The 19131-nt window shown below is 38.6% G+C and overlaps 1 protein-coding gene across 2 annotated transcripts; it reads right to left on the reverse strand.

Moving 5' to 3' along the window:
* Positions 1–7340: 7340 nt before the first annotated feature.
* LOC122646716 (ras-related protein RABA5a) lies at positions 7341–10300 on the reverse strand. 2 transcript variants are annotated; one of them, XR_006330677.1, is made up of 3 exons: positions 9843–10300; positions 7460–7909; positions 7341–7374 (listed from the first exon to the last, which is right to left on the reverse strand). XR_006330677.1 is itself a non-coding variant. In XM_043840315.1 (2 exons), exons 1-2 carry the CDS (start codon positions 10177–10179, stop codon positions 7569–7571), a joined length of 678 nt encoding a protein of 225 aa, XP_043696250.1. In that variant the 5' UTR covers positions 10180–10300; the 3' UTR covers positions 7341–7568. The 2 variants fall into 2 exon arrangements, 1 of the variants encoding a protein (XP_043696250.1); XM_043840315.1 differs by having other exon boundaries at positions 7341–7909.
* Between the last annotated feature and the right edge of the window lie 8831 nt (positions 10301–19131).

A 19131-nucleotide genomic window follows, 5' to 3' on the forward strand; every position in this document is an offset into this window, starting at 1 on the left:
AGACATAATGGATACAATGGATTCTTGTTAATCAGCTGAGGTGGAAGATAGAACCAAATATTGGGTTCCCAAGTTTAGGAGAAAATCCAATATTTGGCCAATACGCCCCCTCAAGTGGAAGGTCTCGAGTCCGTATTCGATCTGCATTCGTATCCGTTTAGGAGAATTCGAATCCGTCCGAAACTAATCGGATACGAATATGATAATCCCCCTATCCGACCGATTATTATCCGATTCGTTTAGCAGTCCGACGGTAATAAAATATCTGAAATATAACTCTGTGTTTGTCTATCCTTTTAAGTTACCTTATTGGATTTTGTTATTTTATTTTTATAAATTTATAAGTTAAGATAATGTGATTCTTTTTCTAGATTTGCTATTGGTTTATATATATTGTTTTATGCAATGTGATACATGGAATTACATATTTATTAAAAAATCAAAAGTAAAAATGTAAGAGAATAAAAGACTAAAGAGTAGAAGAAAGGGCAGTTATTGAACTCTCAAGTCTCCCTTCTTACCAAAAAAAAAAAAAAAAAAGAACTCTCAAGTCTCCCTAACCCTCATCATAGAAACGGTAAATATGTTAACGGATAGTCGAAAAATCGTATTCGATCTGTATTCATATCCATTTAGGAGAACCTGTATTCAAAAAATCATTATCAAAAAATTATCCGAATCCGTCCAAAAATCGATAGGATATTATCCGAATCCGTCCGAATATAATCGGACACGAATATGATAATGCCACTATCCGACCGAATTCGATCCATTTACATCCCTAACTGCAGTGACATATTTTCCTCATGTCCCTTTTTGCTTAATAACCTAATGTTGCAGATAATTAAGAAGATTTCCTTCCCCATATACAAAATATGCTTTTACACCTTAATTTTTGATGAATCTGATTAATCTAGGCACCATGGAATATTAACACAGTGGATCTATTACTATCAAATTTCTTCTCCTCGAACTGCATCTTTCATGAGTTTAATGTCATGGTGTGCATAGACCTCGTTGTCTCTCACCCACTACAACCGGAAACTTGGTTCATTGTGTGGGTAATTAAGCCCCTTCCCGATTCACTCAAGATCTATGATTTCGCTCTTCAAATGAGAAAGAAGCTTGGTATGGATTAGATGGGAAGACAGGAGGAGTAATAGCTAGTGTGAGAATCTTGGATTTCAAATAAAGTTCCTCTTTTGAATTTTCTTTCTCATTTCTTCCAGTTACGGGTTAGTGGGAGTAAGGCAGAGGGCTGTAATAGTTGAAAATAGGGACAGGCCATTTACTCAGATCATGGCCGGGGAGTTCTAATTCCTACATATATCATCCCCCCCTCTAAGTTTGCCTAATATCAATCCAGTACCTAAGTTTTGAAAAATATCTACCCCCTCCCCTACTTTATAAAGATTATATCAATCGTAACCGTACGGTGTTAAAAAAAACCTGTGTAAAGACAAAATTATCCTTTTTAGTATCTATTGAAAGCATATGTCTTTCTCCCTTGCTAATGAAAAGACTATATTACCCTTTTACTTCTACAAACAAAAAAAAAAAAAAAAATTTTCTTTCGCCGGATTGTTGAATGATCGAACTCCAATCCATTCGATCTTTTTTTTGCTTTTCTTTTGTTTATGGTTGGTGACTACAACTAGGAGGTTAATTAATTTGGTTTTCGTCTCTTTAATTACATCCTTTCCCTCAAATCGTTTCGTAAGATTTGGATTCCTGGTTTTGTTTCTCTTCTTTTGTTTGGCCTTCCAATCTACTGGGCGTGATGGATCTGTCAAATTTCAAGAGGAAGTGAGAGAAAGAAGGAGAGATTCCTCTGAAAAAGTCGGAGGTTTGAACTTTGAAGGTGCTGCAACTGCCTGGTGTTGCTAGTTGAAATCTGATGTGCTTGGCTCGGGTGACGAAGTTGTGTATTATTTAATATAAGTTTGCAATTTTTTTCCGTTTGAAAATCTAGAAATCTAAATAATAGATTGGATTAGAAAAATGGAAGGCATATGGGTTTGGGATGGAATCAACGTGGGCTGAGGAAGGCTGAGGTCCCAACTTCCCAACTAAGATCTAGAATAAGTGGAGGTGTAGAAACTAGAAAGAGACGCCCTCTTTGAAGTTTGTTTTTTTGTCTTTTATTTTTCGGGTGCAATGGTTGTGGGATAGAAGAGATGAGGGCGAAACAGGTGACAATGGCGTCGATGAAAGAGATTAGGGTGAAGCAGGTGACAATGGCGTCGAGGCCCGCATACACGATGCTTTTCACACATTCTCCTCTCCATGGCTCTTTAGGTTTTGGTTGGGTTTCGTTCCAAGATAAACGGAAACCCAGATCCGGATCTTCCAAAAAGAAACCCAGATAGAGAAACTTGTGAACGAAGAAGAAGAAGAAGTCGGAGAAACCTGAAGCACTCCCTGCAACGAAGAAGAAACCTGTGAACAAAGAAGAAGAAAAATAGAAAAAAGAAGAAAATGGGATTTTATTTTGAGGGAAAAACGATTTTAAAAAAAAGGGATTTTGGGATTGGAGGGGTAAAATTGGAATTAAAATAACTTAAGGGTAATTTGGGGTTTTAGATAAATTAGACCTGTCCACATCATCAGTTAATGGTCGTTTTTAATAGTTAAGGTACGGTTGATATAATCTTTATAAAGTAGGGGAGGGGGTAGATATTTTTCAAAACTGGGGTATTGGATTGATATTAGGGAAACTTAGAGGGGAGGGGGATGATATTTTCCCTCGAATAACTCATCTTGTTCAAACAAAAAAAAATAAGGGTAATTTACACATACCATCCCTGAGGTTTGACGAAAGGATATTTTTACCCTCCAACTTTGAAAAATTTTACGTACCCCCTTGAGATTTGCAAACGGTAACAAATAAGTCCATTCCGTCAGTTCATGACTAACAGTGTTAAAATTTAGATTTGAACTGACAGAATTACCCTTGGCAATTTAGGGTTTCAAATTAGGGAAAAACCCCAAATCTGAACCTTTGTTCACCTGCAACTCGTCTACCTCCCCATTCCACTTCTGCTTCTGCCCTAAATTAGGGTTTCAAAGAGAGATGTTTAAAAACTCAATCCAAACAATTCAGTTATGCATGGAACTCTAGTTGATTGGTCAATCATGTAAGTAGAACATCTCAGCAAAATCAGAAATCTCAGACTAATAATTGAGATATTGGAGAGTCCTGCTCTAGTTAGGAAACCAAATGATGCAGATAGGCATTGGACAAATTAGATTTGAGAGTTTTTGGAATGAAATTTTGTTAGGTTAACCAATAGTTGCCATGATCCTTGCGTGCATCTCTTCCCTCCTTTGATTTCTATTTCGTCTTCTCTTCTTCTTCTTCTACCCAGCTACTGTTTGTATTACTGTTGATAATACCAGGCTGAGAAGGAAGTGATTGAACTCTTTGCTACTCTTTGGTTTTGACCTGAGATCCTAATTGGAGGCAGTATCCATATAGGTAATCCTAATCCCAGGGTTCCACCACCCAAATCAACCCCTGTTTTGAAGATCAATCGTAACCTAAAACACGAACACTCCTAATGCAGCTTCTGGAAGTAGTGATGGGAATAACGAGACCTAGGTGTACCTGAATGTCTATGATCTCACCCTATGAATAATTACATGTCCAGGTTTGGAGTAGGAATCTATCATTCGGGAATTGAAGGTATCACATCCCATTTCTTCTTCTGCAATCAATTTTCAGTTTTTTTTAAAGGGAAAAAACGGTATGATGGTTTTCATTTCTTTCCCCTTTGGAAGAAACTGCGTTTTTTTCAAGGTGTTGAAATTTCTTTTCTAATGAGTCGAATTTTTTGGGTTTTATGGAATCTGGGTTATGCTTGTCTGTTGAACCAGGGCTTCTTGTCTAAGGAGATGCGGGCGGAGAATGATGGGCAGGTGACGATGGAGCGCCAGAGCTTGCAGACTGCGCTAGCTCTAACAATGGATCATATCGGAAGGTAGGAAAGGATCAGGCCTGTTAAGTATGAACCCGGGGAAACCCAACTTGATTGGTTTCAGGGTAGGTTTGCTTGAGGATCGAGATATGTTTTTTTGGGGAAGATGAGTAGTTGCAGGGTTGTTTTTTTTGGCAAGAGTAATTTTGTCATTTCATCCCATGTTTTTAACATCGTTAGTCATGAATTGACGGAATGGGTTTATTTGTTACCGTTTGCAAACCTCAGGGGGGTACGTAGAATTTTCCAAAGCTGGGGGGTAAAAATATCCTTTCGTCAAACCTCAGGGATGGTATGTGTAAATTACCCAAAAAATAACTCATGAGCTGTAAAAATGTTGTCCAAAATTTATTGTTTTGGGATGAGCGCCGATTGAGTGGGAGAGATAAACTCGAACAATACAGATTTCAGATGATTTGCTAAGATCTTTGTGATGACCTTCAAGATTACTGCACATAAAGCAATAGATCTGTGCTGATCAGTCTGTTTTAGCTTCTGAAATTTCGGAACTAAACATATTAGTATATTACTGTGGAATTGAGAGAAGGAGAGAGATAACCTATTTGAAAAAAGCATAAAACAAGAGAGAATAGATCCTTTTTCACTGTCAAGACCTGGCGTTTTCAGTGGACTCATGGCAAATACAGAATCATGAATTGGTCCATGTGTTTTTTTGATGAAAGTGTAATCACACAAACCACACACCAATCCCAAAAGGTATGAATTGGTCCATTTGCTAGGACATTGTTCATATCCATAAGGTGTTCAAAGGAGAACAAGAAATGATCTTGGGCAAGAGGTGTAACTTCAACTCCATGCTGTTACTAAGGCTTTCATCTAGCGATCTGCTCTTCTGTTTCTTCATCAACGACAAGGCATCCTCTTCACTATCAACCTGCTCTTCAATAGACAGACGGATCTTGGAGGTGTACTTTAACTAACAATGGGGGCTTCTCAACAAAGAAGGCTGCTCTCTTTTCATTACCAACTCTAATCCCCCCCCAACCTTTCACTGTCCCAATGGTGGGAGTTTTTTTGGAAATAAAAAATTCACCCACGTTTTAAAATCTTTTTTTGGCGTGTTTTACATGCAGGGATACCTATTCGTGGCACCCTTTCCAAATGGATGGCTGTCGAGCCTCAATGTGTTCTCTGTGGCTCTAGTGTTGAGTCCATCTGGCATCTATTCTTATCTTGTGATTGGTCTAAGCATGTTTGGGCTTCTGATCCTCTTGGACTGAGAACCGAGCACTTCTCTGCCCCATCTTTCATCGATCTTGTTACCTCTTTGCATGGTTCCCCTCATTTGGACAATGTTTCATTAATTTGGTTCTTCTCTGTTTTCATTATTACTTGTTATTTTATATGGAATGCAAGGAACAAAGTTATCATGTGCAATGCTCCAGCTGACTCTTGAGTGGTCATCAACCATGTATTACGGTGGTTAGCAGATATGGATATCACCCCCCTAAATGGCAATTGTCTATCACCAATACCACCCCTTTAGTACTAAGTTCTCCTTGGTTAAATTTAATTTAAATATATTTGGTTTCCTGGTCGCAGGAATTTATGAACCAGATCTTAATTTAGCAAGGTGGACTTAGTATATTTTGATAGATGATCAGATTGTCCTAACAGATGCAGGTTGGATTGCAACACAGGATGCAGTGGAAGCGGACCTCTTTGGACTGTGGAAAGGCTGGGAGAAGTCACAGCATATGAAAATCAATATTAGGGACATTTGGTTATGCGATAGTATATTGTTTGACTGTCTAACATTTCATTCCCCATCCCCTCTATCCTGGAACATATTATCACTCTACCTTAACCTTGCAGAGGCAACCGAAAACTTTACTCACGTAACTTTTCACCTGTATAGGGAGAATAGTCACGACACCAAACAGTTGTACACACCCCTTTTTCTTGGATAATGCAGTTTTTTAGTTTTCATCAAAAAAAGGAAAAAAAAAATAGACAGACGGATCTGGTAATGGCGGTGGCGGTGTAGTTGAAGTAGTACAGCGTGGTGGAGAATCCATGGGAAGATGCTTCAGGAGAAATGAAACTACAAGGATCAATCATGCCGAGGCGGAGACGGAGACAGACACTCGGTTGAGAATATCATAACAGAGTTGAAACAAATATGTGCATAGTGACCGAATCGAATTCTTCAATTAGTTCTTCTTCCACATCGTTTTTTTCTTTTTTCAAATGGGTAATTGATAGATACAAACTCGTTACTATTTCAAGCTCCACTTTTTAGAGTTCTTGAATCAAGTCACCTATTGAACTAATTTAATTTCTTCTTCATTTATAACGTCGATCTGAATGTATCTGCCAAATATTCAACTTATTAATTCGTATGAGGTGATTAATTATTGCAACGTACTCAGCTTTTCTGCCCGTTAGGTAAGTTCAGAGATGCCTACAGGTCCCCAAAATATGAGCTGCCGGGCTGTTTTTTCCAATGAGACTATGAGAGAGTACACACCCATGCCGCCACCGCCACCGCCACCGCCACCACCGTATCAGCTTAATCAATGCCATTCTAATAATTTCAAGTTTGATGCACGTTTTATGGATCCCATTGGATGAATCCCTCTTGAAACCTTTCATTGCTTCCACCAAACTTAGACAGCTCTTTGCAGTTTGCACCAGAATCAACATTCAAATTTTAAACAAATTTGGTCAATGATCCAAGCGAACTGCAGCAACAAGAGAGTGCAGATTGACCACCACATGGTAGAAATGGCTGATCGACGCCAAAAGCCGTCCACCTCTTACAGAGGTTAACCGTTTTCCATTGCTACCATATGAAAAATGGGGGAACCAGAAAATTTTCAGATGACCCATTCACACACGCACGCACACGAACAAGAAACACCCCACGTTCTTGCTAGTAAGCCGGCCACTTGCGCTTTTTACGCTGTGAAATCAACAAGTCAGTTTGTATAGTTGACCCATTTTCTCTCTAGCCATGAAATTTGACATGTGGACAATCTAGAGAATGCAACCTATCCAATGGTCACATTGGCCCCATCAGCTCACCACATGGTTTAAAATGTCAATCTTGTTGAGTCGTTAAGTAAGGGGACTAAGCTGGCTAGGGCATTTGATAAATTTCAATGGCAGCGAGCCCAATACTACAGTTCAAATTTGAACTGAATCTCTCATCTGTGTAAGAGACCCCTTATAGTACCCCTCTCCTAAATTTGCACCAAATTTGAGCAGGAACACCAAAAGGGAGTCATTTCCTTTGGCAAAAATTATATCCATCTTTATTACTACCCAAAAGGAAAATCTATCCATCTTTTAGATCAAGGACATCCTCACTTGCAACAATGGGCACTTCACTAGTGTATGTTAAAGATTTGAATATTTCTTTTCCTTTATAAACCTATCTTTTCCAACAAAATTGAGAGTATATGTTGAAGATTTGAATATTTCTTTTCCTTCCCTTTCCTTTCCTTAATTTTATAAACCTATCTTTTTCAACAAAATTGAGAGTGAATATGAACTCTGGAGTGGGCGCAAAAATAAGAAGAGAAGAAAGTAAAGGAAACAAGATCACAGCTTACATGTTTGTACACTTTAGTTGGAAGAACAGCATTTCCCACCACTGGGCTTGCCATCTGAATCTTGGACTGAATCTCCCTGCAAAACCACAGTCTTCCCATTTGCTGTCCATGTTGGCTCCTGTTTCTTGTGTTCTTGACTAAGAATAACTTTGCGGCTCAAAATGTTATAGATCTCTTTGACGACTGTCTGGAAAGCAAGAGTGACATTGGAAGAATCAAGGGCTGAAGTTTCCATGAAGAACAAACCCTGAGCCTCTGCCAACGCCTTGCCTTCTGCTGTGGGTACCTCCCTGGCATCCTTGAGATCAGACTTGTTGCCAACGAGTACAGTGATCACATTCATGTCGGAGTGAGCTGTTACAGGAAGAACCAATCTCAGTTCACTAATAGAGATAGGGTCATCTTAAGCACCCATTGAGCCGGAAGCACAAGGACACTTATACCAACATAACCAGTGATCAAACTCATCACCAAGGCAAAACTGGATAATCACAAACATCAAGTCATGCTATGCCAGTACCCAGAACAAGCCACAAGGGCCAGTCCCTGGTATCTGGACCATAAAACATGTCTGCATGACACACCCCCCCCCCCCCAAAAAAAAAAAAAAAAAAAAAAAAGAACCAAAAAAGCACACACACACAAAGACAAAGTATAAGACAAAACAATAATAATAAAAATATAAAGCAAAAGGGAACAAACAAATAAACTACCACTCACATGTTAAAGCATGTTTTTTCCCTGGAGAGAGTTGATGGTAAGCTTTTCTCCCTCTCTGCACTCTCAACCAGAAAATTCTCCTTTAATTGAATTTCTCTCCCCCCCCCCCCCCTTCCTCCACCCACCACATTTTCTCCTTTCCAATGTTTTAAAATCTGGACTGAACCTTACAGTTGAACCAATTGGACTGTCAACCTGTACAACTTCAGTTCAGTTCCTTAGTTGAACCAAGGATGCTTGAAAACCAAACAGAACCACATCGAACCATCCCAAACCATTCAACCCGGACATTTGAATTGTTCGGTTTGAATCCAATTACTTGATTTGGAATCTTATTTTTTAAAAGGACATCTAATTTTGAGTTCATGATTAGGGGGCTCCTAATTAATCCCCTGGTTTATGGGTGTTGATTGACTCCATTTTTGATATAATTTATCTCCTTATTAAGAAAGAATAATAATTTTTAGTGTTTAAAAAAATACCTTAATCTAATGAATTGTAGATATGGTAGTTTCAAAATTTAGGAACTCCTAACTTTTATGGTAATTAAATCTAAAGTTAATAAGAAATCTTAAGGTTAAGCACATTCCAAAAATATTAGCTGTCTTTCTAATAGAGGAAATATAATCATACATTAGTTATTTATAATAGCACAAAAAAGATGTGCACATTGCTTTTGACCCAGGGTTGATCCATGGCCAAACCGGGTAAAACCAACCAGAAGACATTTTTTGTTCAGTCCTTGGGTCGGGTTTTAAAACATTGCTCCCCTCTGTAAGACCTTTCCCACGGTTTCTTGATTTATTGAGAGCTATGGATTTTATCACTCCAATAAATGGAAAAAGAAACCCCCCTCTCTTGAAGAATGAAAAGAATGCCTGTTTGGGGGAAGTTCCTTGGTTTACTAGCCAAATGTGCCATTACTGCAGTAAACTCCTCCACCTACCCTTGTGGTAACACTAAACATTCCTAGAGTGAAAGTCAAACATAAAAGTGACCCTTGATCATAGATCTAAGCAGAAACTGTAAGAAGGAAGAGCTGAGTACAATAATTTTTCTGCCCTGCTGCATTTTCCGGGGGGGTTGCTACAGAAAGTAATAATCCTCTTGCGATAATAGCTCCAGAGTCCCTGTAGCTAGATGGAGAACGAGAGGGGTTAGGGGTTTGGTGAGAGGGAGAGTGAGGAAGACACAGAGGGCAGGGAGTTGCATGGTTTTCTTACAAATCAACAAGAAAGCCTTAATGGTCAAGATGATAAAGGCAAGCCTCATAAGTCATAATAGGCCTTATCACTTCTCACATATCAAAGATTTGAGTGATCTGATCCACGATTCTACGATCCAAAACCCTCCAACAAAAAGAGGATCATTTCTACAATTTTCCAACCGAAATGGGGAGATACTGGATGGTTACAGTCATCCCCAACAGAGGTACAGTGTTGGAAGGCAGATATTAGTCCCTCCGCTAGGTGCCTTCAAATAGGGAAAGATATGTAACTACAGGTATCAAAAAAGGAAAAAAAAAAAAATGTGCCATAAAATTAGAGTGTTAAGAAATAGTCCTCACTGTGCAATTCGTTAAGCCAACGACCGACGCTATCAAATGTCTGCCGTCTACTGATGTCGTACACCAAAAGAGCTCCAACAGCTCCTCTGTAATATGCAGAAGTCACGGCCCTGAATCGCTCCTGACCTGCTGTGTCCCAGATCTGTGCCTTAACTTCTTTCCCATCAATGTCCATCTTCTGGGTTTGGAACTCAACCCCAATGGTTGATTTTGAGTTTGAGTAGAACTCATTTCTGGCAAATCTTGCAAGCAAGTTTGATTTTCCCACAGCCGAATCACCAATTAAAACAATCTTGAAAAGGTAATCCTCAGTTTGTTCCTCAGAATAAAATGCCATCTGTCAACCCTTCCCTGTGTTGCAACACTCTCAGAGAACCATGGCTAACAGCCAATAGTCTTCTGGTTACTGGGCCTCTTCGACAGCTGTTGACTGTAAATTCTTCAGTTTGCCGCTTCTTTGAGAGTTAGAGAATGGAAGTCAAGAAAGAAAAGAAATAGAAAAGAATTAAGATCATAGTAGCAAACTATGAGCAGCATAAAATAAGAATATAAAACAAAAGGCTCCAGTTATCGCATCAAACACAATTAAATACCTCTATTGCTGTAGTAAGTATCAAAGTAATTGGCTGTTGAAGCAATTGATGCCTTCCATTACTACAACATTTACTGTCTTCTCCTTAAGCAAGTCTGTCAGAAAATTTCTCCACATCAAACCCAATTCAATGTTTAAGGAGTAAGAAAACAAATAGTAGCACACATTGTAGACAAAAAAAAAAGTAAAAACAAGGAAATCTCTATTAAACATTTCTATTTAGTTTCTTTTATCACATATTAATGCTTTTGTAAATGTCACACTAATTTTCGCATGCAAAGTATAAATAAAAAGAAGAGATGGGGAAGATCTAAAATGCCTTCAAGGAGAATAGCAGAAAATATTAACACCAAATAAATTAATTGAGAAAGCACGAATAACAAAAGATCTCCCTTTATATGAGGAATAAATCATGATGGTATACATATACCAGATATGAATAAAGATATTTGGGGTTTGGGAAATCTGAACTCATCTTCTAAGCTGGTATTGTTGACTCCGCCCAGACCAGCTTCAGAGATTTATTATATTTTTTATAGTTGATAATTGGGTCTGCTACTGGTTTCATTCAAGAGGTTTTAGGATTAGGACTTTCAGCTTAGATTGGATTCATATTGAATAAGTCCACTTCCGAGTTTTTCCTACATCAGTTCTCTTGTAATTGTTCATTTACTTACCAGTCAATACTTGCAGGAATGGACTAAGTTCTGGAATTGTACAAGAATACCAGTCTCAGCAGAGGTTGGTTCGATAATTCAGGGACACACATTCACAGCATCCATGGGGAACATCTCATTCTCATGGAAACAAAGGTCAGGAATTCCTTAGCGAATTCACCAAGAGTGGGGTGAATAGACAGTCTTTGTACATAAGGTAGGATTTATTTTTATTTAGTGAGAACACTTACTAATTTTGTTTTGGATTATGTACATGGCCCTATTTTTGGGGTTGGGTTTAAAGGTCTTTTGTGCACATGCATATTTGTACTCCTCTGGTTTTTGGCCTTTGGTCCAATAAATCTGTTATTTTATATATTTAAAAAAAAACACAGAGGTGTTTGCTCACTTATTCTTATCAACACAGTGCAATGTGATGTGTTACACATTTTATAGGTCATCTCTTGTTGTTTGACAAGAAAGAGCAATATTGTGGTTAGAACGATACATACTCATTCAAGCATGACCTTGAGATAAAGCCAGTGCCATCCAAGGACTTTCCAGCATTGAAGCTAAAGGGGACAGCTGGTTTATTCATTCTCAAGCGAATCGATCTATCTAAAGATGATGGCATTCTTGGCTTTTCTCCCTGTAACTGCTTAGAACCAGAAAACCAGAAGACCAAGAGAGATGGAGAAGAGAGAAGAAGAGGGAAAAGGGGACAGTCTTGAGATAGAGATCGAGCAAGCTGCCCCCCCCCCCCTTACACAGTGCCTTTATTTTTATGTAATCAGAATACAAGAAAAGACTCATAATCCTACTAGGAATCACAAATTAGAAACATAGTTATAATAAACACACTAGGACTAGGACTAGATTAATCATAGACAAACTAGGACTGACACTAATTACAAACATAAAGGGAGACACATAGGAGGTAGGTATCTCGATTAAAATAAGGAATATTCTAATCGAGATAGCCTACTATCCTATATGCTCGATATATACACTTTAACACTCCCCCTCAAGCTGGAGTATACAAATCACCTAGACCCAACATGGAACAACTTCTTTGAAAAACAGGTCCAAACAATGGCTTGGTAAACATTTCACCAAATTGGTTGGTAGTCGAAACAAATGGGTAGAAACCAAATTCTTCATAACAACATCCTGAACAAAGTGTCAATCAACTTCAATGTACTCCTCTCATAACACACTGGATTGCTTGCAATATAAATATCAGCTTGATTACCACCAAATATCTTCATAGGTTGAGTGTTAGGAAAGCCCAACTCCTGAAGCAACGACTTTATCCACATTAACTCAGTTGTAGTATGTGTCATTGCCCGATACTCAGCCTTAGTACTAAGCACTAGATCTAGCAACAATAGTTTGTTTCTTCCTTTTCCAGGTGACTAAATTACCACCCACAAAGGTAAAATAACTAGTAGTAGAACGTCTATCATTATCAACACCAGCCCAATCAGCATAAAAAACCCAACCAAATTAACATTTCGATTAGGTCGATAAATAAGACCCTTGCCAGACGTACCTTTTAGGTAACGTAACACATGACAAGCAACATCCCAGTGAATTTTCTTTGGTGTTTGCATAAACTGACTAATAACTCCAATAACAAAGGATATGTCTGATCGAATAATAGTAAGGCAAATAAGTTTCCCAACTAATCTTCTATACCGATTTACATCTGTAAAATCTTCACTCTCACTAGAACCAAGCTTTTGATGAGGATCCAGGGGAGTATCTGCCGGTTTGGAATCAAGCATTCTAGTTTCAGACAGAAGGTCAAGGACATATTTCCTTTGTGACAAGCTAACTCCTTTCTTGCTTCGTAAAACTTCAATAACAAGAAAATACTTGAGAACACCCAAGACTTTCATCTGAAAATGTTGATGAAGATAGTATTTAACTTGAGCAATACCAGAAGCATCATTACCAGATATAATAATATCATCCACATAAACTACCATCACAACCACCTTTGAATTTTGGCGGGGAACAAAGACGGAATGGTTAGCATAACACCGCGAGAACCCAAACTGAATTACAATGGAGCTAAACTTATCAAACCATGCTCTTGGAGACTGTTTCAACCCATGGATTACCTTAAGAAGCTTATATACTTTAGAGGAATTATCTCCCTGAGCAACATACCCTGGAGGTTGCTCCATATAAAACTCTTGAAGATCACCATAGAAAAATGCATTTTTAATATCCATCTGATATAAAGGCCAATTTAAGTTGACAACCAGTGAAATAAGAACACGAAAAGAATTTAAGCAGGCAACAAAAGAAAGTTTTAAAATAATCAACACCATAAGTTTGAGTATACCCTTTAGTAACTAATCTAGCCTTAACCCGCTCAACAGAACCATCTGGATTGTATTTAATAGCATAAACCCATCGACATTTGACAAGATCCTTCCCAATAGGTAATGGAACCATGGTCCAAGTCTTTCTAGACAATAAAACATCCATTTCTGTGCCCATAGCAGCCTTCCAGCCAGGGTGAGAAAAAGCCTCATGGTGGGTTTTGAGAACAAAATAAATAGATAAGCAGAAGCAAGTGGGTGATAGTGGGAAGGAAGATGAGAAATGGAGACATACTAAATTGGATAAACAGTCAAGGATTTGTGGGATTTTGAGTATAGGTGTGAGTACCTTTACGGACAGTGACTGGTACATCAATGGAGACGTCAGCATCAGAATCAGATTGAGTGGATGGAGCAGCACCTATAGTAGTGGATGGCATCTCCGGATCACTAGTAGTAGAGGGCAATGTATCAGGCATAGTGGTATCCGGTACAGTAGTAGTGGAGGATGGTAAGTCAGATTGTCGACGCTAGCGATAGACCTGAACTGGTTTGAGAGATGGTTGATGCAGGCACGACTTGCCTAGAGCTCCAATCAGTTATGGTTTTTTCAGCCATATTCAGGGTTTGATTAAATCCATAGAACCAGCCTAGTTTGGGTCAACTTCTGACCCAATCGATCAATCTTTTTTTTTTTTGGGAGAAATTCCAGCTATCAGCCAGCCTGTTACGCGGAGAATATTTTCCAAAATTGGTGGACATTGGACAGCTATATTCCCCACATCGATCCAGCAAATATTGCAGGAGATTTTTCATATTTATTAGCTATTAATCTGTTGATTTATAGGGGATTTAACAAATTTCGTGGAGACCTAAGAGGACAGTGATCGATCAGTACTAAAGGAGATAATGATCAAGATTATGTGAGCCCCATGGCCACCTCGCATGAAGAGATCTTCAAAATCAAATTCTGCCAAAGGATAGAAAATATTCTTCAGATTTTGGTGGACCACATGGCCAATATGAAGAGAATAATCTGTGGAAATATTCCTTAGACCTTGTAGGACCCATGCCAGTTTGTGTTAGAGAAGGATGCTGCCAAGGAACCATATTTCGTGAGAGAATTCTGGTGGGACCCAGCTGCTTTGCGATGTGTTGGTTTCCTATTATTTAGGATTCTATCTAGTCCTTGCATGGGGGACTTAGTAGCTTTAAGTTTGTTTCCTTTTTAATTAGATTTATTTATGTAATGGGTAGTTTCTATTTTTAGGATTCTTTAATTTCTTACTTAGATTAGGATTGGGTTGCTTTATCATAAATACATGTAAGTGGCTGAGCAGAAGAGGACAAAGATTAAAGATAAAGAATTATGGTTGAAGCTGTGATGATGCAGTGGTGGTCTGGTAAGAGACCCTGGGAGAAAGGACGATGGGCTGGTGAGAGCCTGGCTGAGAGAGCTGACCCTATCCCCCCCTTCTATATCCCTTTATTCTTCTTTATTTATCCTTTATGTACTCCATTCATATGTAATAGAAGAACAGCAATAAAAAAGAGTTTTAGTTATTTAATTTGTTCCTTATTGTGTTGATCATGGCTGCAATCGATCTCTCATTGTTTTCTCCCTGGTTCGAGGTCGAGCTTGCATTATTTGGTATCAGAGCCTCAAAGTCGAGTTGAAGACAGACGTACACCATACAAGATCAGTCCCTGATTTACTAAAACTTGAGGACAAGTTTTTTTTTTTAAGAAGGAAAATTGATGCAGACACGACTTGCTTGGAGCTCCAATTGGTTATGATTTTTCCTCCCGTATTCTGGGTTTAATTAAATCTATCAAACCAGCGTAGCTTGGGTTAGCTTCTAACCCAGTCGATCAGTCTTTTTTTTTTTTTTTTTTTTTTGGGTGGGGGGGGAGGAGGGCAGGAGAAATTCTAGCTATCAGCCAGCCTATTACACTGCTGTATTCCCCACATCGATCCAGCAAATATTGTGGGATATTTTTCATATTTATTAGCTATTAGTTTGCTGATTTATAGGTGATTTAACAGATTTCGTGGGGACCTAGGGGACAGCTATCGATCAGCACTGGAGGAGATAATGATCAAGATTGTGTGGGCCACATGGTCACCTCACATGAAGAAATATCTTCATAATCAAATTCTGCCAAAGGATAGAAAATATTCACCAGATTTTGGTGGGCCACATGGCCAATATGAAGAGAATAATCTGTGGAAATATTCCTTAGACCTTGTAAAACCCATGCCAGTTTGTGTTAGAGAAGGATGCTGCCAAGGAGCCATATTTCGTGAGAGATTTTTTGGTGGGGCCCAGCTGCTTTACGATGCGTTAGATTCCCATAATTTAGGATTCTATCTAGTCCTTGCGTGGGGGGCTTAGTAGCTTTAAGTTTGTTTCCTTTTTAATTAGATTTATTTATGTAATGGGTAGTTTCTATTTTAGGACTCTTCAATTTCTTACTTAGATCAGGATTGGATTGCTTTATTATAAATACATGTAAGTGGCTGAGCAGAAGAGGACAGAGATTAAAGATAAAGAGTTATGGTTGAAGCTATGATGACACAATGATGGTCTGGTTAGAGATCGTGGGTGAGAGATCCTGGGAGAGAGGATGATGGGCTGGTGAGAGCCTGGCTGAGAGAGTTGATCCTATCCCCCCTTCTATATCCTTTATGTTCTCTATTCAAATGTAATAAAAAAACAGCAATACAAAAAAGAGTTTGGGTTATTTAATTTGTTCCTTATTGTGTTGATCCTGGCTGCAATAAATCTCACTAGTTTCTCCCTAGTTCGAGGTCAAGTTTGCATTAATGGTATTGGTATGGTAATTGATAAGGGTAGACCTAGAAGATCTTCATTTTTCACAGGAGACGGTAGAGAGGGACTAGGAGAAAAATAAGGACTATTTTCAAAAAATGTGACATCAACACTAATAAATTGTTTATTAGAACCTGGATCAAAACATTTATACCCTTTCTGTATCCTAGAGTAACCAAGAAAAATATATTTAATAGAACGAGAAGATAATTTATGAATAGTAGGTTGAAGAATATGAACGAATAAATGCATCCAAAGACTCGTGGTGGGGACCCAAACAAGAAACTATCAGGGTACAAAATAGAAAAAAGAATTTTGTTATTTAAAACAGAAAATGGCATATGATTAATAAGGTAACAGGCAGTAAGGACTACATCACACCAAAAACGTTTGGGGACATTCATGTGGAGCATAATAGACTGGGCTACCTCTAGTAAGTGTCTATTCTTGCGTTCGGCCACCCCATTTTGTTGTGGAGTGTACGAACAACTAGTTTGATGAATTATGAGTGAAGCAAAAATCAGATATCTCAGTTTGAGTGTACTCAAGTGCATTATCAGAACGAAATATTTTAACAACCCAAGCTTCAATAGATAACATGGATTGAATAATGCACTTGGAGAGGGGAATAAGATCCCAAAACAAATTCACAGTGATGTGCTGAACTGATAGGAGGAACTGTAGATTATTTTTTTTTTTTTTTAAAAAACACTGAAATCTTACTCTAAACAGGGTACCACATGGAGTGAGAGGTACAGCCCTTGCATAGACTCAAAGGATCTGATCAGATCCAATCTTCAACCAAAGTATTCTTCAACTATAATAGAGATCCACTAGTTGGATCAGAAATAGAAAATAATCTTCTAGGATGAACAACAATCGATCTTCACTCCATGTAATAGTCGATTAGAATAGTAGAAACCCTAGTTTTTCATTAGAATCATCAGCTAGGGATTAAATTGTAGTATGCAGCATAGGGTGCGGCAACCCTTTAACAAAAACCTTGTAGGACTTCCAAACAAGAATCAAAACTGTACAACCAATTAATGGTTGTGCTTTGAGCCTCTGATACCATGTAACTGCTTAGAACCAGAAAACCAGAAGACCAAGAGATGGAGAAGAGAGAAGATGAAGGAGGGAAAAGGGGACAGTCTTGAGATAGAGAATCAAGCAAGCTGTCCCCCCCCCCCCCCAAAAAAAAAAAAAAAACAGTGCCTTTATTTATATGTATACAGAATACAAGAAAAGACTCCTAATCCTACTAGGAATCACAAATCAAAAACATAGTTATAATAGGAAACCAAACTAGGACCAGGACTAGACTAATCATAGACAAACTAGGACTGACTCTAATTACAAATATAAAGGGAGACACATAGGAGGTAGGTATCTCAATTAGAATAAGGAATATTCTAATTGAGATAGCCTACTATTCTATATGCTCAATATATACACTATAGCACTCCCAACTTAACATCAAGTTCTTTTCAGGAGGCGAGAATGACGCAATGATTATATTCATGAAATACGATTCACTTTCACGATGCCTTGGTGGTGAAATGGATGGCAAGCGAGACTCAAAATCTCGTGCGAAAGAGCGTGGAGGTTCGAGTCCTCTTCAAGGCATATTATCCATGTTCAAGCAAGTTTCAACAATACCATTGTGACTGTTACAGATGTAGGAGGTCTTGTGGTTTCTTGGTCCTCCGCAGGTGCTTGTGGATTTAAGGGCACAAGAAGAGGGACACCTTTTGCTGCTCAAACTGCAGCAGGAAATGCTATTTGCACAGTAGTGGATCAGGGTATGCAACGAGCAGAAGTCATGATAAAGGGTCCAAGTCTCAGAAGATTACGTAAGATCATAATTATTGATACGGGCCTTTTCCACATAAAAAGGGAATCTTTTGTTACAATAGAACCAGAAGTGATGTGGATTATTCAAGAATCGAAGTCGATTAGCTTTATAAATAGAAGAGATCAATGAACTTTTATGAAATGGTTTCACGGGATTCAGCCAATTGTCTCGATCGTGGGATATCAATTGTGAGATGCCTCGCCAAGCATTAGCCTTTTTGGGGAGCTAGAGTCAAAACAGTAAGGCCCAGTCTACAGCTTCTTTACTTGGGGCTTACGAAGGCTTTTAAGCAAACTAGACAATTGGGTTACGTCCATAAACTGATCCAGTTGAAGTAATAGAAGGGGTATCGTTTTGGCACTTTTGATTTATTGAAAAGAGTAAGTGCTGCAGATTCAAGGAAGGTTCCAGCTCAAGTACAACCGCATGAAGAAGACCAGGTCAGAATAATGGACTGCGCTCCAACCTGGTCCAGCTTTGGTCCTGTTTCTGGCTCTAAGCTGAAACTACGGTTTATTATTTCCGGTTTTCTCTAAAACCAGAATCAGGGGGAGGGTCTTGTTTAGTCTGTTATACGTTGCTTTTTTTAAGGCTGGAATAGTTATATAATTCCAGCCCTGATTTGTTTTTACTTTTAGAGTTTCTATTTTCAGAGTCCTACTTGCAATAGGACTTCTCCTGCAGCCAGTGATTGGGACAAATTTCCTAATTTTGTTTTAGTTGCAGTTTTCTTATTTGGAGTCTGACTGGACCTTACTAAGTTCTATAAATAAAGAGGGTGGCCCCACAATTTTCAGATTCAAACAAAGAGCTTTTGCTTTCCAGTTCTATGGATTTCATAATTGTTCTGCTGTGAGATTCAGTGCAAGGCGTGGCGGGATCCAGCCATCCAGGTTAGGGTTTTAGTGGAATTCCAGCCCTACAGGTCAGGTGGATTCCCAATCATATCTTTCCTTCTAGTTCTCTTCTTCTTAATTGAATCCGGTCCTGCGCAAGCAAGTTTCTAATTCTGTTTGCTT

Source organism: Telopea speciosissima, chromosome 11 (genome assembly GCF_018873765.1).
Source record: "Telopea speciosissima isolate NSW1024214 ecotype Mountain lineage chromosome 11, Tspe_v1, whole genome shotgun sequence".
NCBI classification, from domain to species: Eukaryota; Viridiplantae; Streptophyta; class Magnoliopsida; order Proteales; family Proteaceae; genus Telopea; species Telopea speciosissima.

Bases quoted from the DNA above. Each gene is read 5' to 3' on its own strand.
- LOC122646716 (XM_043840315.1), bottom strand. From the start codon at position 10,179: ATGGCATTTTATTCTGAGGAACAAACTGAGGATTACCTTTTCAAGATT. The intron at 7,910-9,842 runs GTGAGGACTATT...TTCCTGTAACAG, and splicing joins TTGGCTTAACGAATTGCACA to CTCACTCCGACATGAATGTG.